The following is a 24,764-nucleotide window of genomic DNA, read 5'->3' as shown; positions in this document are numbered from 1 at the left end:
ACTCAGACCGGAGGAAGAATAATGTGCGATCAAATATAAAATGACCTTTTAAAGCGCGGAGGGATTATCTCATGAGCCTCGCAGGCACAACCCCCCCCCTCCCCCGGGGCCCCACGGGGTCAGCGAGCTTCGGTATTAAGTGACTTTTATTAATATTTGTCTTTGGGAATTCAAAGAACTCCGTCAAACGAGGGAATCTAAGTCTAATACATGTTTTTTTTTCACCCCCTCCTGATCTCAGTCCAAGTTTTTTTAATATTGAGCTGATATTCTACGTTTTTTTGAGCGTTTTGTTGCTGCGCAGTGCATACCGAGGATACAGTAAGCCCACATCAAAGGTTGTGTGTCTGACCTTCGCCACAGGTTTCCTTTTAATGTTTCTTTCATATAAAAGTGTGTGTGTAGCACGTCGGAGCTGTCCTTAATCTACGCGAACAAGAAAGTAAAGCTTAAGCAACAGCAGCGATGAAAAAAGAGGTGAAAGGACAGCGAGCATTGCATTCGTGGTCAGGGGTGTTGGGGAGTGTGTTACATGTTTGTGCCCACGGGTTTATTGTCTTACAATCCATCAATGAAAAAACAAAAAGTGCTGAGCTCTTATAATAACTAAGAGCGTACATTATGTGTGATGTGTTTTCCCATTTATGCTGCATATAAAAGTATACAAAAAATTCAAAATATATTGTACTGTTAAAATTATGTCGTTACACATTACATACATTTGTTCTTAAATCAGTCCATGCTGATGTAAAATGTATAAAAATGTATTTTTAAATGAGCGTTCTTACTTTTAACATGTTGATTCTAACATAGGTTCACACACTTCACTGTTGTCGTTTGGCTCTTTCAAGTTCTCGTCTTTTAGGTTCTCCTCCTTAATGTCGGCTTTATATTCACCTTGTGTTTGTATCGAGTACCCGGCCTTAACATTAAAAACATCCCACTTCTCGGGGATCAAGCCTTTGTTGAAGAGCAGCGACGCCAGGTATGAGAACAACAAGATGGCCGCCACAGAAGACAGCATGCAGATGGTCCTGATCGGGGAGCGCTGGATGTAAACACCGTTTACCAGAATGCATCCTGGGAATTTGATAATAGTCGGTATCCCGAGCAGCGGCTCCCCGCACAGCACCCGCAGCAGCATGCCAACCACGCAGCCCAGGACGGCGCCGTAACCGTTGGAGATGCTGAAGAAGAGGACGCAGACGAGCTGCGGCAGCATGAGGGTGTAGGTGAGGTCGGACCGCAGCATCCAGATCATCAGGACGCTGTTGTCCAGGAAGGTGAGGGATGTGCCGGCCAGGCCCACCACCACCACCGAGAGTCGGATCACCCACTGGATCTCCTGCTCAGACGCCTGAAGGAAAGAAAAACCAGGATCAGTACTTGATTTATTTATTTTTTGTGAATTCACTGGAGAACACACACTTAGAGAACCAATTATTAATAATATTAATTAAAGCTGCAGTCGGCAGATTGGTAGATCGAGTTGACTCAGTCAAGTTTTGAATGGTTCCAACTCTCACGCCCCTCCCCCTCTACCACCGAGCCCTTACCCTCCTTCCCATCGAGTGCTCGTCAGTGCGCGTGCACCAGATTCCTGTGCACGCGGTGTGTCTTCTCTCACTGTTAAACGGCATGGGGTACACGCTACATGGAGGTAGGCTGGCTAACTTACTCATAGATAGCAGCTGCTGACGTCATTTAGCGTATGCTAGCTTGAGGCTTGTGCATAACACCCTTTCAAAATAGGATTTCCCGGTCCAAGCCTCATATCTCTACAACGAAGCAGTGCCGTGTTCCCCGTTGTTTGAACAGATTTGAGTTTAAAACAAACAACTTAATTGTCATTAAACCTCTTTCTTATGAATGAAAAAGACGCCTAAAAGGTGATCGTGATTGTTCACATGCTCGGCCGTCTGTTTGGACCCGGAAATCGTATTTTGAAAGGGTGTTAGGTTGGTCTGAGCAGCCAAGGATTGCAACACGCGTGAGGGGGGAACTGTGCCTGACAGTCAGCTCTCACACAGCCCCGCGCTGTGGACAGGATGATACGGGATGATTTATGTTCTACTGCAGCAATGTGTCGGCTTCAGTAATTATGATCAAGCAAATGTTGCCGCCTGCACCTTTGCACGTTGTCACCAGGTGCTCACCAGGTGCCAGACTAACACCAATAACTGGGAGGGATCTGAAAGTGTTGATGTCTAATGTCTAATTTTGCTCACTGCTTGTTTCCCAAAGTAAAGGTTTTTGCTGAAGTGTTTTGGTTATTTAAAAAACAGACATGCTCGCACAGCCACAGCTGATCTTCTATCAAATTCTGGACAATAAAACATAATATTTCAGAATAAATCAAGTATTTATAATTTGTTCTCTCACTTTGATCTCCAGTGTGCTCAGTATATAATTGTGGAGGAGGATTTCACCTCACTCTCCTTTCCCTCACCTGTGGCCTCAGGATGTTCCTGTAGATGTTGGCGGTGAAGATGGAGGCTGCGGACAGTAAGGCAGAGTCAGTGGATGACATCACGGCGGCGGCCACCGCCCCGATGCCAATGATGGAGATGTAGGTCGGGGTGAGGTGCTGCAGGACGATGGGCAGGACGAGCCCCGTCTCCCCGCGGTCAAACGGAGACGGAGAACCATAAGAGGTCAAGTTCCAGTCTGAGGGACGTCAAGACGATAAAAATGTAATTAACTTCAAGTTCAATTCTCTTCAGTGTTCATCATTTCTCATCATCTTTAAATTTCAGTTAGGCTACATCGACACATTGAGCAGACTTTAACTGAAGTCACATTGATTTGTTTTGTTCTGTTTAACCGTACTTGTCGATGCAGCCGCTGCACCGAGGAGGATGGGAGGGATCCCCAGCGTGGGAACAATGAATGCAGCAGCGAAGCAGGTGATTTTGGCTGTAGACACGGAAGCGGCGGACAGCGTCCTCTGGTGGAAGTTCTGGAGACCCAAGTTCCCCAAACCCTTCAGGAGACGGGCGACAAACAAAAGAGGTGAAGTTGGGAAAGTAATCGTTCAAACCTATCACCGGGTGTCCTCGAGTCGTGTCATTCTGAGTGCCTTCTGGCTGCCATCTTTGTTTGGGTCAAAGTACCGGGAAACAACCGACAAAATGAACAAAAGAGAGGGTGAGGATTCTGGAAATCTCTTTACAACTGTGGAAAACGTCAGATTCATTCACATTTCACAAGGTGTGTCATCAGCCGTGCCGACCGACATGACTTTGGAAAGACTTACAACCAATCAGAGAAGGGTTTTCAAAAAACACAAAACGAACTCGGGAAATAATCAATATTAAAAATGAGTATCGATAGTTTTGCCGTCTCCGCCTCCTCCAGTTGACGCGTGACGTCACCCAGCAGCTCCAGCTCGTCTCTGACACATGAACGCTGCTTCATCACGTTAAGAGCACGGAGCTGACTGAACACAGCTGCTGCTGGACCACCTTCAGACCGGTTTAGTAGAAAATAATCAAAGTAAAAGTGCTGTTTGGAAGTATTTGCAGGGTTCGTACGGGTGCTTGAAATCCTTGAAAATGCTTGAATTTTAATGTTGTGTTTTCAAGGTTTGAAAAGTGCTTACATTTTGGGTAAAGTGCTTGGAAATGCTTGAAATTGTAATTGTCACAACAAGAATAGAAATATCATTTAATTTCGTATCCTTCTGGTAGTACGGAACAATTTAGCTGTTTGTAACATAATAACATCTCTTTTAATGTGATTTTAATGGGGAAAAATTAAATCTAAATCTAAAAATTAAATCTATGTATTCGTTGAAATATGTAACATCTGATGCTGGACAAGTCTGAAAATGGAGCTTGAAAGTGCTTGAATTTGACCTTTGGAAAAGGTGAAAGAACCCTGTATTTAGAATACGAGGCTAACGACCAGGGAAAGGCTACGGATGGGATAAACACGCTAGCGCCTAGCATCCAATAATAAACAGTAACGTTAATGGCAGAGCTACGCAGCTAACGGCATCAGTCCATTTTAAGTAATTTTCTGCCCGTGGTATCGTATTGAATTTTTTTGACAACGCTAAATCAGAGCAACGATGTGCAGGAGGAGGCGGTGCTTGGTCTGTTTTGAAGCGGCCGGGTCTCAAACTTTGTCAAATTTCAGCTAAACAGAAACTAAAACGTGTCTCTGAGGAGAGAAAGAGGCAACACAGTGACAGAGTGATGGAATGATAATCTTTGTTTATCAGTGCTAGCTAGTTTGACAGCTTGACCTCAGTTTAGTTTAAGTAACCATGACCCGCCTCTGCACCCCACACGAGAGAAACGGCCGTGATTGGCTTCCCCCAGGATCTGTCTGAAGGGGGAGAGGGGCCGGACCAACCTGTCAGAGCAAATTACACATGATCTCTGCAGATCTGTCCGGGGCTAGCGCAGAAACAAGACTCGGTTGTTAAAAAAAGCAACAAAAAACATCTTGATCTATCAAATAATTAGCTTTGCAAAGTGTAATAAAACACAAGAGGCACAAAAGCAGCTCAAACATCCTTAAACCCTCAAACCTCCACCTGTTGAACAGCTCTCAGGACCGCGGGGAGATAAAGTCCTTCAGTCTCCTCCAGCCAAGCCTATTAACGGATTTAGCTCCACGTCTTTACAGAGTAATGATTAACCGCTGACATCAGCTGCAAGTAAGAAGCTTTTCAGACTTGGCATTAACGTGCGTCTTTGTTGATCCGATCACAGGCAGACAGCTCTCAGTACGTCTGTTCACACCTGTGATCGGGTCTCACTCCCCCGCTCTGTAATCAACAGGTGCGTCATTTGATGCAGGTAGATTTTAGTGAGAATTTCAGTTCAAGAAATGACGCCTCATCTTCATGTGAAAGATGACTCACTGACCCAACTAGTCCCAACTAGTTTTTCTATAAGGGCGTACTCACACTGTGCCTCCGTCCCGTGCCCCGTGCTTTAGGGTCCTTGTCCCCCCCTCCAGGCCCGTTTGTACTCACACTACCTGGGCCTCGGCGAATGCTTCTTGCTGCCTATACGTCATCACGCCGTAACACGTCACACGCATTGATGACGTCATGGCGATGCGTGGCTTTGTTTCCAGATCTTTCCGTAGACCTCTGAGTTTTTGTGCGTCTTGTAGACTGTTTTTGAATCTTTTCATCGACCAAATCTGCAGTAAACACTCCACCTCCGCATCACACCAACGTGAACCTTTCACCGCCATTGTTTGAAATGTCCGCGCATGGTCCCTCCTTCTTTTTTCTTCGTCCCAAAAGGCGCACAGGAAATGACCTCAGAACCGCCGTAGGCCTTGTGCTCGTACACGTGCGCACGCTCGTGCTCGTACATGTGCAAAAGTGCTTTACAAAAGCCCACCTCTCCCAAACGGGACCTCTCCTAGACGCGGTACAGTGTCACTCACACTGGTCAAACGAACTTGACTTTACCCGTGTAACGTTCTGGGGCACGGTACGGATGGACAGTGTCAGTGCGCCCTAAGGTTCATTACCAAGTGTAAAGCTCACACTCATGACTGTGAGTTATACTCTCGGGTAGGACGGCCTGCTCTGGCCACACGTAGGCTCTGTCACTGGTATACCTTTATATATATAAGGCACTTCTCTGTGAGCTTCCCTCGTATTCATGTTCTCATTAAGAAGAAAAAGTGCCGGACAATCCTCTCTTTCCTCTTTGCACCCTCAACATGGAATTTGCTGCAGAATGACGTAAAACTTAGTGCGTTGATTCCTTTAAGTGGTTATAAAACAAAAATGGAACAAATGGTGTCAAACTCCTTAGCTTATCAATGTTTCTAATGTTTTTAAATTGTTCTTGGCTGCAAAAACAGCCCCTTTTACTTTGATTTGTAATTGATATGATGTCTTGTAAATTGCGTTGCCTATTTTTACTTTATATTTTTTACTGTCCTTGCATTTGTCGGCCAGACCTCCCTCCTGGTTAAAGTAAGGTTATAACAATGGAGGAATTCACATTTTGCATGTTCTATGCAAACACGAAACCCAAGGAGAATATTTGTGTAACACCTGCAGTGCGGTGTGCTCCACCTCCATTGCACAAGACAGATCACGCTCTATTGATATTAAAGAAGATACAATCTGCGATAAAGCATTTTTGGACGGCCTCCAGTCCGGCCTGGAACTTGATAACCTGCCCGCGGCTTAATAAAACAGCGAGGCAGAGGACATCCTTGAGCAAACTTGAATAAGCGTCACCTTTTGACACGCATTGAATCTTTCATGAGAAAACCTCACACTCTTACCAGAAGTAGAAAGTTATCGATCCACCTCCAGGCTCGGTCGGCCTCCAGAGAGCCGACCCACGGGGGCTGGAAGGTGAAGTTGTAGGCAGTCTCAGTGATGTCCGTGACAGCGGGGCCCATCAGAGCGAAGGGGACGCACAGCCACTGAGGAAAGGAAAAAAAAGACCCTCAGCAAATTTCATTACACTAAAGACCAGCCTGTAGAAGTGGAGCTCATTAAAGGACATCTTTAAACATAATTTAAAGGTTGAATATGGAGAATGAGCAGAACAGCTTCATCTAGTGTCTCAAGATCATCGTCGCAACAACAAAATAATACAAAGTCCAGCAGTCGGGTTGCCAGGTTGGATAGACTCGGTTCAGTAGTCTACAGGAGACCGAAGTCTGTTTGAGTCTGTTTGAACCCGTCCCCTCCAGAAAATCACACCATAAAAACAAGGATTAGAGGAGTTTGACTGACAGTTAGCGTTAGCCGCTAGTGGTTAGCCGTTCATCGGAAAGATGAAAGTGATGTTAGCATCAAGGAGAAGCGTAGCCATGTGGGCGTGCGTTTGAATGGCGTTCCTCTCCTTTCTCTCAGTCCATGGAGTGAATGCTCGGCCTATAGTGACTCTGGTTGTTGCCCGTCTCCGCTCACTCAGCTGCTGGGACAAAGAACGCCCCCTTCACTGAGGCTCCCAAGCAGCTGCAGGATTGGCAAACTCCATTTCACCCAGTGCCAGCCTACAGTAGCTGCACCCAACAACAGACAACCCTGGCAACCAGCAACGCCCAACGCTATTGGCTGCTACCATGGAAACAGAACGGGACAGAAAGTCATTGTCAAACCCGTCAAAAATGTTTTAAAATATTAATTCAGACTAAATATATTCTCATGAAAAAGCAATACTTTCATTCTGTACCCCTCAGAACGCCCCGGGGGTGTGTTTTTTTTAAAATATAGCTTTTAATAAAGATTCTACATATTCAACCTTTAACTTTTAATCTCCAGTTCCCTTAAATACTTAGATTTAAGGTTTTCATGCATGCATTGTGCAGAGATGGGGCCCCAGTACAGGTTGCCACTCTTTTTCAGCGTTAACACAGAGAAACACACTCACATTCAAACCTCCGTGTGCAGTTCATGTGACTGGCATGTGTTTGGACTGGACAGTGCTAACCACTGAGCCACCGTCGCACCCTCTAAGACGTTTCCTGGGCACCTAAAGATGACATCATCAGGGCACAATGGCTAAAGAACAAAGCTCCAATATGAGACGTGTGTTTAAAACTGAAGGAAACCTTCATTCAAAGCTGGTTAATCCCATATAATGTAGACTTTTTAATGTAAAAGGCTGAAGCTGCTTTTATAAGTATAATATTACAGTATATTAAGAATAGCAAAACATTTTAGGACGTACACTTTAGCCGAGACCCTCTCGACTCTTGGGAAACACAACCTGACGTTGGCACTGCAGTGGCCAATGTGATCGGACTTGTCTCAGTCTGTTTGAGGCCCTGTGAGAGTCCCGTCCAGTCAACAGGAAGCATCCTGCCTCTGTCACTCACACCAGAGTATTAAAAAACTAAGAGGGGGGAAAAAAGAACTCCAGGGAGTTTGTTTAACAGATAATTGTTTCCTGCATCGAGTTGCTCAGTCTCAGTCCTTTTCTGTGAAATGAAGCTGCCTTCAAATGCAGTCGGAGATGTTGAGATAACATAACATAACAACGATCGGACGAAAAATGGTAGTTGTGAACTATAAATACTATTATGCTGCATTAGAACACGACATGACGTCACACAAACAGGCTATTTTTAACCCCACTCCCACCGCTGGACAGCCGTGCTGCAATTTTTCAGATCTGCCTAAGGGGACTTCCACACGATTGAAAACAAGCTTTTTTTTTACCTCCGTTCTTAAAAAAGTTTTCCGTCAACGCGGCCTTCGCTCAAGAAATATCTGCGTCCACAGGAAACCAGTGAAACCGACAACATATGCTGTAGTACACATGCCAGGCCTGGATGTGGCGCTGTAACTGCCACAGAAACACACCAACAACAGAGAAGAAGAGACGGGGAGACGCTGTGGAGAATCCAAACACCGGAGAGTTCCTCTCCAAATCCTCCTCCATCCTAGAGACAAACGTGTCCCTGGTTCTGGTCTTAGTGGAGACTTTGGTGCTGTTCTGGACGCTGATGCACCCATCACTCTGCAGTTAGTGTCCTCACTGAGCAGAGGGGGCTGCTGGGAGCCCCTTCACTCTGCAGTTAGTGTCCTCACTGAGCAGAGGGTGCTGCTGGGAGCCCCTTCACTCTGCAGTTAGTGTCCTCACTGAGCAGAGGGGGCTGCTGGGAGCCCCATCACTCTGCAGTTAGTGTCCTCACTGAGCAGAGGGGGCTGCTGGGAGCCCCTTCACTCTGCAGTTAGTGTCCTCACTGAGCAGAGGGTGCTGCTGGGAGCCCCTTCCCCATCCCAAAGCGCTCCCAGGCGCCACTTTCTCACTACATTTAGAGAGTTTTCACAGCTTCTTAGAACTGGATTTAGAAACAGAGCCTAGAGCAGTTTAGCTCCTTATTCAGAGCATCAGGGAAAAGGGAGAAATCTGTGCTGGGCCTCATTCAGTCCCATGCATGTGGCTCAGAGTCCAGTTCAGTAAACAGTCTCTGGGTCCGTCTCTGTCCTCTCACGCAGCAGCACTGTTGTTGTTTTGTGACGCCGCGGGGTCGGAAGTCGGAGGTGGGGCGATGACACCATCCTTTAACAAAGTCTGAGGTTTCACCGTCCAGACCACAACGACACGGGGGGTGTTTTCAAATCTTCCCACTCTGGGACCCGGTTTCAAAAGATCCTGTTTTAAGGCTCCGATAACGCCGGCTCCGTGTGGATGGTCGACTAAACCAGACTAAAGTTGTGCGGTTACAGGTAGACGCGTCTCCGTGTGGACGGGCTCTGAGTGTGTGAATGCAGCTTTCCTGCGAGTTTTCCATGAGCAGTCATCAAACGCGGTTTTAAAGATAATTATAAAACAGAAAAAACTAACCATCGACCCGGTAATCATTTCCCCTAAACTGTACACACAGACAAACGTAAAAGATAAATTGAAAAACTATTTCTTGGCGAGCACTAGCTGGCCGCAGTGGCTTCTGTCAGCCTGGTCAGGATGCCAGGCAACCAGCAGAGACACAGATGAACTGGGCATGTGGATACTGTTCATAAAGAAACAGTACCAGCACAGGACTCTGCCTAAAACCACAAATTGGTGTTTGTACATTTCTGTATAAAGAAACCAGACACAACAAGGTAATTACTGAGTTTTAAGGGCCTATTTTAGAGCTTTAAAACAGAGCCAGACTCCCTGTTTCCTCTCCTTGTGCTAAATTCTTCGAGAGAAAGCAAATTGTCCTTAAATGTTCAACTATTCCTGTAGGGATTCTTTTTAATCCATGACCTCTAGGACACCCGGGGAATACGCTGGGAAGGAGAAAGCTCACCAAGCTGATGAAAATGAGGACGAGCTGTATGATGTCGGTGTAGGCCACGGAGTAGAGACCTCCCATCAGGGTGTAGGTGATGGCCACTGCAGCAGAAATCCAGATGCTCACAGTGTAGGAGAGATTCAGGATCACACTCATGGTTACACCTGTCAAAGACACACACATTAGTGTCGTATACACACTGTCTATATACGTAAACTCATTTTAGAGATGCGCCGATCCAGTTTTTCCCAATCCAATCCGATATCTAGGCTCAGCGTATCGGCCGATACCCGATAACGATCGTGCTGTTGAATGAATAAACTCAATCCAATTCAGGTATTGGATCGGTGCATCACTAACTCATTTACATTTCAGATACTTGTCAGGATGTAAAACTTTAAAGTTGTCTGTACAGTTAATTCAGATTTGTTTCAAACCCCATTATACATGTCTGAGAATGATTGCTGTCAATATGCAAAAAAAAAGCTGTAATTCATGTGAATTATGGAGTTTTTCACATTTTTTGGGCCCAAATCGCTCTCCATTTACTTTGTATTGTTTGAGGGTGTGTCCTTGTTATTTCCGTATGCTAGCAGAAGACAGAAAAAAGCCTAAAGCTGCTGCGTGGTGGGATGAACTACCAAGAGAGTAAAAGAACCAGAACTATCGTAGACTGTGTAAAAAATGGACGTAGCGTCTCCGTCGAGGTCCATTCGCTCAACTTGATCCAATGGTGCTCGCCTACGGGAGTCTCCATCTTGTAACTTTGACTCCGCCTCATTTCCTCTGACCAAAAAAGGGCATGTATGTGACGTTAGGGGGAGGTACGTAAAATAAAAACTAGCCTCGTACATCCCCCCCCCCCCCCGTACCGTATTGTCATGGATATATGACCTAAACATAGAGACTAGAATGTTCTTTTGTCCTTGAACAGGTTTAATGATGCTGTGTAAACGGCCTGTTTAACATGGGGCTCAATGAGAAACTGCTCTGTTATGAAACCTGCCCCTAGTGGACACTCAGAGAACTGACGTTTTTGGCACTTCCTGATTGGATCAACCAGGAAGTGGCTGTTGTGGGGGCTTGGTTTTTAAAAACTGCTAAGTCATAAAACTGAAGCCAAAAGTGGATACAGGTGTTAGCTCAATGCTAACACATAAATGGGATTTAGTATTAAAGTGCTAACATAAATGATCATCTTGATGTTAACCCAATCCTCACACCAGATCCACCCGACGTGCTCATACTTCCTGCTCATACTTCCTGTCAAAGCACTTTAGTGTCACTAACAGAACTATGGTTGACCTCAGACATAAAGCCTAAAAACAGAGAACTGCACTGATTAGTTTTTAGGATTTGGAAACTCATACTTTTCACATTTTGATTCATTTAAATTCTGGCTGAGTGTTTAATAGCACATTTATTTGTTGCCATCCTGCTCTTGTGATTGCTTTACACAGACTTTACTGTTGACTATTGCAGCCGTGTTACACTCAAACACCCTCAATATTTAACTAACCTTGACGTACTGTATCACCTGCAGTTATTTTTAAGCACCTGATAAGATAAAGTAAGAAGATAATCTGTATATTCCCTTTAGAATTTCAATGTGTTTTCCAGAATGAAGCCATGAATAAACACTTTCAAATCTGCTTTCTCATGTGGACAGACACGCAGCCACCAGCCCTTGTTTACAGGCGCATTATTACTCTGATTGAGGTGAAGTGAAAGCAGAACAGGAATCTTGGAATCCACAGGGTTCGGGTGAAACAGGATTTGGCTATCTAATCCTTATTTAAATAGTTTGCCCAAGGTTTGCATAATGCTTTTCTTTGCAGCATTACTTCAGTACACAGATTCACACCCTGGGATCTTTTAAAATGGCATTGTCTCTTATCAATTCACCCGATATGTTTAATGCAGCACTTGGTTTCTCGTAACAGGAACTTGTTCAGCCTGTTTAGCCCTCGACCTCGAACGTATCCTTTATGTCAAGATGAAACACTGTGTTGATGTTCAACAGAACAACAGAAGTGAGTGCAGCAGCAGCGGCAGCCAGAGATACGCGGTCCTTAAATTATTAAGTAATGATGTGGCGTTAGATGGGTTTAAATATTTAATCAGCAGATATTATGTTTTTGCACATAAAAACATCACATGGACAGATGTTTTCCTCCCTTAAGGCAGGGACACACCAGCCGTCTTCTGAGAACAAGCAGAAGCTTTTCTGTTGCCTCAGGTGTCTGGCCCAAAAAGCGGCACTTGAACGCACCACAAAGACTGCAGCGACAACTAGCACGTGTGTTCTGCGTTCTGCGTGAGAGGAAAAACCTCTCCATACAAGCAGGCCGCGGAAAAAGTAGTGTGCGTCATTCAAAATGAGAAACTGGTACACAGACAGGGCGGATTAAAGAAGCTAGTTAGCCAGTTAGCATATTAAAGTGAAAATCATCCCATGGTCTTTTTAACTTGCACACATCAAATAAGTTATGGAGACAGTTTTTTCCATGTATGAACTATTAACGGCGAAATCCCGGAGAGTCGCTTACGGTCGCTAACAGTCGCTAACAGTCGGACGTGGCTAACATTGATTAGCTTGGGGCAGTATGGTGAAGGCATTCAAATGTCTTTTTTAACCACTAATACTGCTGAAATAACAGCAAACCTCTGCAGCAGCATGAGCAGCGTAGTTAGTGAACCCAGAGTTTATTAAAGAGTGTTTTAAAGACTTACCTACTGGCCCCTGTACCAGCTCCTCTCATAGTAAAGTCCATTACAGTGGATTACCAAAGTCAATCCCAAAGGAAGGAGCCCATTGGTGCTTTGTTGTGTGTGTAGGGACTCTTCTCATGCTGCTGCAGAGGTTTGCTGTTAGTGTCAGCAGTATTAGTGGTTAAAAAAGACCTTTGAATGCCTTCACCGTACTGCCCCGAGCTAATCAGTGCTAGCCACATTCGGTTGTTAGCATCTCTCAGGTATTTCTCCGTTAATAGTTCATAAGTGAAGAAAACAGTCTCCATGGCTTATTTGATGTGTGCAAGTGTCTAAAAAGACCATGGGATGATTTTACGCCGGAATCGCACGTTAACACAACCTGATGTTGAATGATATACCGCGGGCGAGTCAACAGTAACGCAATTACGAACCGTCTCTCGCTCCACAGCTACAAAGATAATAATAGGCCAATTAAAGGGCCGACTAGTGCCAACTGACCTTCATGTATATAAAGATGGAGTTAAGGTCATAAGTCCGACCCCCATGTTAGCGGATTGGACACAGATCCGAAAAATAGTTTCTGTCAATGAATGCAGTATTTTTTTGTTAATTGGCTTCATGGGTGCAGGCGTCCGCTGATGCCAACCGTCTCAGAATGGCAGTTTTTGTTCTGTCACCAGCGCCAACAACTAGTGTAACGGTCGCTAGGGACGACGGCTTGGTGTGTCCGTGCCTCCTTCAGGTGTCAGAACAGTGAACAGAGATGATAAATGTGTCAGTAGCATTCTGTGCAGTATTCCTTTTAGTATATTATAATTATTATTATTATAAGACAATTTCTTTATTCACAACATCCTCCTCCTCATCATCACCATCTCAGACCTATCACCTCCTGCGGTCACTGATCAGATTTAAGGTCTTGTCCCTTTGATGAGAGTTATTTCAGACCGACCGTACAATTATACAAAGGCTTGTGTTTCACTCAACACCTCGGCAAAGAGCTGCGATCAACAGCTGCTCCACTGCCAGGGTCAACATACGGGTATCAAATGCATCACACCCACACAGAGAAACATTCTTACCTAATCCTATGAGTGTTCCCGTTACCCACATAATCTCCGATATGAGCGAGGCCAGAGACAGAGCAGCCGTTGGTACTTTTCCATATTTGATCTGGAACGGATCCATCATGGTCACATACTTATTGTTTCTCATCGGCTCGGCGAAGAACAGGCCACCTCGATGACAGAGCAGAGACACAGACACATTTAGATTCACGGGCAAGCTTTAAATCACAAAAACAGTGTTAATTGGTTTACCAGATTTCTAACTTTGAACTACTTTGAATATTCCTGTTATTCCCTTATATTTCCCCTTTAGTAGTTCCAGGTTTTTCCACAGGAAGCTGTTTAGCAGAAGTGGTTAACCACCGAGATGCTGATGCGTCTCGTCTCGTGATGGTAGATGACAGCGTAAATGACAAACACACTCGCTTAATGCGCTTCAGATTTTCCATGTGTGTTTTTATGTCTTTTCTCTTTTTCCCCCCTTTAATGGAAATCTATTATGCATATTAGAGAAGTTACAGCCTTCAGGGTTTGCTGCACCAAAAATCTTCAAGGTTATGCAACAAATAACTACTTGGTTAAGTTTTAGAGAAAGGAGATCACAGTTTGGGTTCAGCTCGACCTTTTGTGACAACGTTTTTACTTCATAAAGCACAGAAACCCAGCAGAGACCCAGGCTATTCCTCACGCTGACTGCATACGCGAGCGGCAACAGAACGTGTCACTGTGTAATGTGCACCCTCATTGATTTCAGCGCACATTCATCAGGGTTTAAGAGGATAAATCTTTCTTTTCTCATGTGACTTTCATGCGGAAGAGGAATGCTGTTTTTCTCCGCTAATCTCCAGACATAAGGGAAGTTGTGCAATCTGTTGTTTCCACTGATCAGAAGATATCGCAAAAACCTGAATATTGTGATATTTGAGAGAAACAGTAAATCCTCAGGTGGCGTCACTGCACACGTTTAGACTTTACTACATCGTTTGTGATGAAGTGCTTCCCTTTACAGATTCGGGGAAAGCTTGTTTTTCTGAACCTGCCTTGTCTGCTTCTGTTTAGTTAGTGGTTTCCTACATTTCCCAGGAGGCCTTTCAGCAGTTTCCAGAGAAAGGGGAATCCTTACACTGTAAACATTAGTGTAGTTCAGACTTTTCCAGCAGACGCACAAAGATAGCAAAGCCTCAAATGTACTAAGCTGTTGTCAGACAAGTGAATGGCCCTTATCAGTTGTTATGACGACCACATATATGAGGTGATATGACTCTACTCCACCTCCGTGTTGCCTCGGTCGGCTGTTATCGCCTTTTGTGAGCTGGATCACACACTGTGACATTCTTTATTACTTTAAAGTCCAAATTAAAACCTTTTCCGTAACTCAATCATGTGGTTTTGTTGCCTAAACCCGAACAAGTAGCATTCGTCTTGTTTGAATTCACAATTCCACTTGCAGAGCTTTTAAAAAGTGACGCCAAAGGTGTAACAGGCACCTCCTAACCCGTCAGATGACACCTATTTACAGCCATTAATGGATTCTTCTTGATTAAAGTTGTGCTCCATCAGATTTGAGATATGTTGTTTCTAGCGACCTCTGTGGCGGTGAGCTGTAACTGCAGACGAGCGTGTTCTCTCAGATCCTCCATCTTGTCACGTTCACTGTCACTGTGTGTGTTGACTATTGTATATTTTTTGTACTTTATTGAAACACATTCACATCTGTACTTCCGGTCCGTCCCCTAAATGTTCCCCTCTCAAACTCATACACACACAGGTTCCTATTACACTTCTAACCTCACTACCAGCCTGACTCAGAAGTTGGAATTTCCGATTACAAGTGAACGCAGCATAACTGTTAGCGATGATCTGCAGCAGCAGCGTCACTAACATGGCGTCTTATTATCATCTAGGGAGGGAATGTCTCCACAGACACAGATATGTGAATACTCAGCAAAAAGGCAACAAGTGCTTCATTAGTGGGTCACGTGATCGATCCCCATTGTTTTAACTCACTCTTTGATGGATACTATCTTAAAAGGCAATTTAATACAGTAGATGGAAATCTTATGGAGTACAACTTAAATCGAGAAAAATGATCCCCAGATGAATGGATAATGAAAATACAGCCGGGTCTGAGAGTGAAGGGCAGAGCATGAGTGTGAAACGTCCCTTTTGATAGAGGTAACAGCGTAGCATGAGGATGTTGGTCGGTGCCTTCCAAAAGGATGGTATGAATCTTTTATGATCTATAATTATATTAACGTCTGGTTAAATGTCTGCAGCTAAAACCACTCTGTTGAGGTTGAGAAAAGCCTGGTATGGAGATATTTCTCCCTCCTCTCTCAGACTTGTCTCCGTCTGTTTTACACTCGCGCTGGTCTCTACGTCCGCTCTCACGTAGATGGAGTCCGGTTTTGTTCTTGCCCAACGTTAGCTGTTTGCTAACTGCGAGCTAACTTGAGATGCAGCTCGTTGTTGTGTTGCCACATAAGTCATAATATGCACAACATGTGTCATTTACCTTATACGTTATGAAAGCAGTGAATATCCATGCAGAATGAGAAAAACATGGACCTGTTTCCTTCTCTATTTTTCGTTGACTCTGCTCTTTTTGAACCACATCAACTTCCTGTTTTAACTGAAGTTTCTGTTGTTTCACAACATATTATCCCCCTGATAGACCTAAAGCTGTAATTTAGCCTGTTAGGATTCATAACTTATGTGTCTTTTTATTATAATAGTGCACATGTTTTCTTTTCCTCTGCTGAATTTTTTTTTGACATATTTTATAATATGTATAATCCTTTTTTATGATACAAATGTTGAGACCGGAGAAATGATTACAAACACGCGCAAGCTAGCATCCTCATTTCAGGGGTGAAGGTTTCATACTTTAAGAGTTGTCCTTCTTACATTGTGCCATTTAATTATGTATTTTTCTGAGAGTTAAAAAACATTATTTTAACACATAATGCAACATGTTTCCCTCAACATTGGAGTAGCAGAGGACTTTTATTTTGAAGGAACTTGTAGAACATGAAAAAATCAGCTACAAAGGGATTAAAGTCTAAAAGCGACTGGAACAAATGAAACTTTGTACTAAATTTAGGTAATTGAAGGAACAGTATTAAAATCTAGACTATTGTTGTCACCTACAACTGAGTATTAGAGCCACTGTTAAAAACTAAATAATCTGAGATTAAAATGTAACCCCGGCGAAAATGGACTCCACGGTCTTTTTTACCTCCGAGGAGAAGTGAGGGCCAGAGGCTAGCTGTCACTCAACTTGATCCAATCGTCCTCGCCTACGGGAGTCTCCATCTTGTCAGACTTTGACTCCGCCTCATTTCCTCTTACCAAAAAAGGGCATGTATGTGACGCTGGGGGGGAGGGGCGTACGTCCATCTGGCTGACGTTTACTTCCGAGGAGAAGTGAGGGCCAGAGGCTAGCTGTCACTCAAGAGGCCACGCCCCTAATTATTCATAAACTTTAACCTCCAATAAAATAAAAACTAGCCCCTCCCCCTCAGTGTTGTCATGGAGATCTGAGCTAAACACACAGACTAGAATGTTCTTTAGTCCTTAAACAGGTTTAATGATGCTGTGTAAACGGCCTGTTTAACATGGGGCTCAATGAGAAACTGCTCTGTTATGAAACCTGCCCCTAGTGGACACTCAGAGAACTGATGTTTTTAGCACTTCCTGATTGGATCAACCAGGAAGTCACTGTGGGCGGGGCTTGGTTTTTAAAAACTGCCAATTCGTAAAAAACTGAATCTTTAAGAAGCCAAACAGGTGTTAGCTCAATGCTAACACAGAATGGGAATTAGTATTAAAGTGCTAACATAAATGATCATCTTGGTGTCGCCCCCCTCCAGCTCGACTGGCGCCGGGGAGATCAGGACGGTCTCACGAGGCTAGGAAACGGAGTGTGCATGTTATACAATATCCTATATATACACATATATATACCGTATTTTTCGGATTATAAGTCGCAGTTTTTTTCATAGTTTGGCCGCGGGTGCGACTTAAACTCTGGAGCGACTTATGTGTGAAATTATTAACACATTACCGTAAAATATCAAACAATAGCCCGGGCTGTTATTTATGTCAGTCACGTAAGAGACAAGGCGTATATCAGCAATCGACACACACACACGTCAACCAATCAAAATCCAGCGGGGGCGGGTCATGGCAGAAGTGCGTTGTGGACAAAAAGATGCTAGCTGCTACTTCCGTACCGTTGAGTTGGCGGAGTTGTTCAGAAGTGACACCGAGGAAGAAGAGTTCAGTGGATTTAGTGATCAGCAGTGACAGAGTGTTTGGTAAACGTAGAGCATGTTCTATATGTTATAGTTCTGTGTGATTAGTGACAGAGTGTTTGGTAAACGTAGAGCGTGTTCTATATGTTATAGTTCTGTGTGATTAGTGACAGAGTGTTTGGTAAACGTAGAGCGTGTTCTATATGTTATAGTTCTGTGTGATTAGTGACAGAGTGTTTGGTAAACGTAGAGCATGTTCTATATGTTATAGTTCTGTGATTAGTGACAGAGTGTTTGGTAAACGTAGAGCATGTTCTATATGTTATAGTTCTGTGATTAGTGACAGAGTGTTTGGTAAACGTAGAGCATGTTCTATATGTTATAGTTCTGTGTGATTAGTGACAGAGTGTTTGGTAAACGTAGAGCATGTTCTATATGTTATAGTTCTGTGAATGACACCAGGCACGTTCTCAGCTCGTTCTTCATGCGTCATATAACGTAAACACTTATTCAGCCTGTTGTTCTCTGTTCTAGTTTTAGTTTAAATTGCCTTTAAGATGAAATGTCGTTTCTTGGTTTTGGATTTTATCAAATAAATCTCCCCAAAAAATGCGTCTTAGGGCGCACTCCCACTGTCCTTCCGCACCGCGCCCCGGGCTTTAGGGTCCTTGTCCCCCCCTCCAGGCCCGTTTGTACTCACACTGCTCTACAAAAGCCCACCTCTCTCAGACGGGCCGTGAACGGCCAGCTGGCCGCAGTTATGCGCGGAGCAGTTGCACTCACACTGGTCAAACGCACTAGGCTTGACCCGAAAAACCTGTTTTGGCCCGGTGCGGAAGGACAGTGTGAGTGCGCCCTAATACTCTAGTGTGACTTATAGATGTTTATTCTGCATTTTCGGCCGGTGAGACGGAGAGACGGAGCCACTTTTAATCCGAAAAATACGGTATACGTATATATCTCATATCTGTATAACTATATATATATATATATAGTTATACAGATATGAGATGACCTATATCTGGACTGGATGTTCTGGCCCTATTGTCCGGCCCCCTTTGAGATCCACTTAAGTGGTCCTGAAGTGCCTCCCTGCCTTTGCTCCTGATAGAGGACGTTATTACCCACAAGGTCATTTATCAGTGCCGTGTGAACACAGGTGGGCTTACACCTGTGGGATGCTGCTGTGGTCCTGATAGGGTCTACGTCCATGACGAACCTGCGTTTTACCCCCGCTGGTGATAAGGATCCAAGAATAACACGTTTAATCCAGCCGGTGCGTGATGGGCGTCATGGCGCATTACAGCCTCGTGGTGCCGCTGAAACTGAAACCGGATGACCCTGACGCGTCTCTCTACCTGCTCCCCTGTTACGTGACTCTGGAGGAAGAAAAAAAAAAAACCCTCACCGATGATGAAGCACATGGTGGCTGCGATTGGCATCACGGCCCAGATGAGTCCCATGGAGGGGTTGTACACGGCCTCCGCTGTGCCCACGATGAATCCGCCTCCGACCCACGTAGCTGTTTACACACAAACACAGGGCTATAGGGGCAGAGGACAGGGAAGGTTGGCCGGCGAGGTGCGCGCACGTCTGTAATCTGAGAACACTGCGTACTGTAACTTTAATGAGAGATTACAGCAGAATACTGTGAATTTAATGAGCAATTACATTCGCATCCATGAGGGCTGCTTTCCATCCGAGCCGGGCCTCGTTATTATACAGTGTGAGAGACACGCACGAGGATAAAGCAGATTATTATTTTATGGCTGACCCATTTCCTTCTTTAATTCACATTGACTCGGCTAATTTCTCACATTGACTTCCTGTTCTCTTCAAACCGGCGTTTCTATTGTTTCCCCGTCCTTCAGCATCAAGGGAATAAAGAAAACCCCGCTGTAGGCTCCAGTGTGGCCCGTTATGATTCATAACTTCTATAATAAAGATGGTGCGCACATGTTTTCCCCTCCTTTTGGATAAACGCGACATTTTCAAACCTCGACATCATGAATCAGGTCGCGGCATCGAACACGGGAGCGCTTAAAATAACGCGTCATGTGTCCGCAGCACCCGTGGAGACAAAGATGACTCCCCCTCCGTCGGCCGATCTTTTACCGCAGTTACTCGCCTGTCATGGTGAAGATGCCGACGACCAGGTTGATACCCCGGTTGCCCAGCAGAGCCATCTCCGTCTTATCCCCTTGGCCCTTCTTCGCCTCCCGCTTGGACTTGAAGGAAGCCCAGATGCCGATGCCGAGGACCAGCAGGTAGAAGAACATCATGACGGCCACGCCGGGGATGTTGAGAGCCATGGTGAGGCTGCAGGACTCCGAGCGTAGGACCGAGCGTGTGCCGGGCTGCGCGGAGGATACAACACATCCCTCCCCGCTGCTGCACGAGCACACTCAGGGAGGAAATGCTCGGAAGCAGCTCGTGCGGAGGCGCGCGGAACTGCACCCGCAGCTGTCGACCGTCAAGGTGAAACCCATCATCCACACGCACGCGCACACGCACACACACACACACGCGCACACACGCGCACACACGCACACACACACACACACACACACACACACACACACACACACACACACACACACACACGCACACACACACACACAGCAGCGTATTATAGATTTATGTAATGTGGCCGAGGAGGAAACACATTTGATCGATCGTTTGCAGTAAAAACCTTTTTTTATGAAACCTTTTTAAATGATTATTATTATTATTATATATGGATGGCATTTTTTCTGCATCAGTCATTTTATGTATTTTCCGTTTTAAATAATTTTATTTTGAAGCACAGAAATATAAAAAATACACCCAGCCCTCCTTTATACAGTGCGTGTTGTTGTTTTAATGTAATTTAAGCAACAAAAGTGTCCTGGAAATAAGGAAATACATGGAAATCAACATATGGAAGCAAAATAAACAGAAATAAATTAATACATTTATTAAAATTAAATAAATAAATAAATAATGACTCCCTCCCTGAGCCTCCCGATGCTGCTCAGGTTGCCCTCCATCCTGTTTCAAGAAGTTTTCCAAACTAACATTTAATGTATTTCCCTCTGTTCAGTTATTACATTATTATTATTTTCCATTTTTATAGGCGGGTTCTGTCCTTTGCATGATTCAAATACCTTTCACAGGCATCATGCATTCCCAGTATTATATAATAAACAGTACATAAACAGCCTTTTATTATAGCTCATTGGTATGACATCATTCCCTGCTGCTGCTTCACATTAACGCCATCTAACGCGGGGCTTTTATTTTGAAGAGGTCAACGGAAACGCAATGTTTTTTTCCACCAAGGTTGGTGCTGGAAAGTGATCTGCAACTTAAAGGTTGAATCTGTAGAATTAAAAAAAAAATTAATACACATACGGGGCGTTCTGAGTCGCACAGAATGAAAGTTTTGCTTTTCCATAAAAATATTTTTAGCCTGAATTAATATTGACGGGTTTGACAATGACTTCCTGTCCCCTTGTGTTTCCATGGTAGCAGCCAATAGCGTTGGGCGTTGCTGGTTGCCAGGGTTGTCTGTTGTTGGGTGCAGCTACTGTAGGCTGGCACTGGGTGAAATGGAGTTAGCCGATCCTGCAGCTGCTTGGGAGCCTCAGTGAAGGGGGCGTTCTTTGTCCCAGCAGCTGAATGAGCGGAGACGGGCAACAACCAGAGTCACTATAGGCCGAGCATTCACTCCATGGACTGAGAGAAAGGAGAGGAACGCCATTCAAACGCACGCCCACATGGCTACGCTGCTCCTTGATGCTAGCATCACTTTCATCTGCACTTAGCTGGAACGGCTAACGCTAACGGCTAACGCTAACTGTCAGTCAAACTCCTCTGATCCTTGTTTTGATGCTGTGATTTTCCAGAGGGGACGGGTTCAAACAGCCTCAAACAGACTCCGGTCTCCTGGAGCTACTGGGCCGGGTCTGACCTACCTGGCAACCCCACTGCTGGACTTATTTTTTGTTGTTGCAACTACAATCTTAAGACACTAGATGGCGGAGTTCTGCTCACCCACGAGGAATTTGGGGTTTTCCAGAGACAGGATTATCATGTCGACTACACAAGTATGTGAAAAAATAGGTGTTATATCAAATAAATAGAAAAATAACACTGACCAACAAAATATAATCTGTATACGTCAAATGTTCTGTAAGTTGTGGACTAAACTACTATAGAAACAAGTACTCATTACACATGGGCTGCAGGATTACACACACAGTATGATGGAAACTACCGTGTATTTATAGCAGTTTTCTTTTTCCGTCCTTCCTTTGCAGGATACAAATAACCTTGACAGGCATGATGGATTCAAAGGAGGCATGCAGCATGTAATGGGCCCACGCACTTTTTATTATAGCTCATTGATATTACCTACAATTCTCACTGCCGCTGCTTCACATTAAAAGCTTTAAACTGACGAGACACTCGGTGGTTTTCAAGGAATCTGAATCAGAAGTAATGATAATGTGCAATATACCAAAGACCTTCAAACTGTCTCAACTAAAGGTCCTTTTAAAACCTTTTCCCATACCTTTTAAACTGCATTTAATGGTCTTAATCAAGGGTAGAGTTTGCTCAGTTTGCAAAACAGACAGGTTATTTACAGTGTCCCTCCATATACAGTGTCTACGGTTCTGTTTCTGTCACATCAGGACAAACACTTCGCTAATGAGGTGCATTTGAGAGCTGTGGAAAAAGCGAGTAACGCATTATTTATTCACACGGTTTAATTTATTCATTATTGTCCTTATTTTTGTCGAAGTAATACAACTAAGCTATAATTTTAACAGGGAGGAGTTGGACTCATATCTCTCTAACATAAAAAACACAACAAACACCATGGTTATATAATAAAAATAAGAGAAAATAAACACATAAACCTACGCACAAAGAAGAATCATAGGCAAAAGAAATGGAAAAGCCACAGTAAATATGTGAATATGACTGAAACCATGGAACGACGTGGAAAGAAAGTAGCTTCACGTAAATTTGACCTAATTATGAATAATTCACATTCTCTCTCTCTCACATGGACGTCACTCTTCAACTACTTTCATCCGTGTCTCATGAAACGCGTAAAAGAAAAAGCCTTTCATAGCCCGGCCGTAGTGTAGCATAACTTAAACAAGAGTGGTGTTGTTCGTTTTCGGCACACACACTGTTGTGCATTGCAAAGTACAAGGTCTTCTATTTTTATCACAGTGTGTAGGAACTGATGATCTCTCCCTCGCCGAGCCGGGGGAAGCTCAGAGAGAAGGCTGCCACTTCCACTGCAAATGAATATGCTGTGTCAATAGTACAGCAAGCTATTAGGCATGGGTGGGTTACCAAACAGGCCAACACAGAACACAGGCCCCAGGGCCCAAAGGGTCAGCGAAAAAACCCAAAACCATTAGAACGAGACGCTAAATGATCACAGACATACAGAAAATGACCCCTAATAGACACAAAGTGGCCACAAAGAGACACAGATGTAAACCTTGAAGCTAAATGAGTATAAACGACACACAGAGACACAGAATGGCTAAAAAGACACTCAAATCAACTACAGATAGATGCAAAACAACCACAAACACATGCAAAATGACTACAGAGATGAAAAACTATGAGGACGTGATGCTAAATCAGTACAAATTACAAAAAACGACTATAAAGACACACAAAACAACCACAAATACAATGCAAAAAGACTTAATATAGATCTAAAAAACTACAAAAATAACACACAATGACTAAGAGGAGGGGCTAAACAACTAAACAGAGACACAAAACAACCACAAAGATATGCAAAAATGACTACAGAGATGAAAAACTATCAGAAAGGGATGCTAAATCAGTACAAATTACAAATAAACGACTATAAAGACACAAAACAACCACAAACACATGCAAAATGACTACAGAGATGAAAAACTCAGTACAAAATACGACTGAGGACACAAAACAACCACAAATACAATGCAAAAAGTCTTAATATAGATCTAAAAACCTACAAATGGACGCAAAATGCAAAAAGACACACACAATGAACAAGAGGAGGTGCTAAACAACTACATAGAGACACAAAACAACTACAAAGACGCCCAAAATGACTGCAAATAGACATAAAACGGTGTAGTTTGCTCTCTTCTTGGACTAGGATAGATGTCATTTTATTATAACTTGGAATTGATCCTGAACTGGTCATTGTCTTACTGTGTTAAATCACAGTTGAGGTAGTTTGTATTAAACTACAGTTGAGGTAGTTTGTATTAACTCAGGTGAGGTAGTTTGTATTAAATCACAGTTGAGGTAGTTTGTATTAAATCACAGTTGAGGTAGTTTGTATTAAACTACAGTTGAGGTAGTTTGTATTAAATCACAGTTGAGATAGACTGTATTAAACTACAGTTGAGGTAGTTTGTATTAAATCACAGTTGAGGTAGACTGTATTAAACTACAGTTGAGGTAGTTTGTGTAAATCAAAGTTGAGGTAGTTTGCATTAAATCAAAGTTGAGGTAGTTTGTATTAAATCACAGTTGAGGTAGTTTGTATTAAATCACAGTTGAGGTAGTTTGTATTAAATCACAGTTGAGGTAGTTTGTATTAAATCACAGTTGAGGTAGACTGTATTAGGTAGATATACAGTAGTTTAGAGCCACTAAGGCATAAAAATACTGGTGTATAGGATACAACTTTAGCTGCAAAGGGCTTATACCAGTGTATACTGTACGGGATACAGTAGGAGACACATGATTATTATGGGATAGTGTTGTAGTTGTTGATAGTGTTGTCGTTGTTGTGTGTAGGAAACAGAGATATCTGAGCATGTTTTGTCTGTGTGTGTGTGTGTGTGTGGCCGCCTGTTTGGGAGTATGCGTGTGTTTGTGACTGCACGTGTGTGATTCGGCACATGTGCAGAACACAGAGCGAGGGAGAAATGTGTAAAGAAAACGAGACATGAGAACGGGGATATGAATGTTAGAAGTGTGG

At 43.8% G+C, this 24,764-nt stretch overlaps 1 protein-coding gene across 1 annotated transcript; it reads right to left on the bottom strand.

Moving 5' to 3' along the window:
- Positions 1-121: 121 nt before the first annotated feature.
- LOC310954113 (high-affinity choline transporter 1-like) lies at positions 122-20,140 on the bottom strand. Its single transcript, XM_083923427.1, has 8 exons — positions 19,896-20,140; positions 19,176-19,289; positions 13,527-13,682; positions 9,745-9,893; positions 6,271-6,414; positions 2,830-2,983; positions 2,450-2,667; positions 122-1,357 (listed from the first exon to the last, which is right to left on the bottom strand). Exons 1-8 carry the CDS (start codon positions 20,077-20,079, stop codon positions 791-793), a joined length of 1,686 nt encoding a protein of 561 aa, XP_083779553.1. The 5' UTR covers positions 20,080-20,140; the 3' UTR covers positions 122-790.
- Positions 20,141-24,764: the final 4,624 nt, after the last annotated feature.

The sequence above is a fragment of the Echiichthys vipera genome (genome assembly GCF_963691815.1).
Source record: "Echiichthys vipera genome assembly, chromosome: 11".
Classification (NCBI taxonomy): Eukaryota; Metazoa; Chordata; class Actinopteri; order Perciformes; family Trachinidae; genus Echiichthys; species Echiichthys vipera.
Note: the sequence above shows the minus strand (reverse complement) of the source record. Positions and strands in the feature narration are given on the sequence as shown.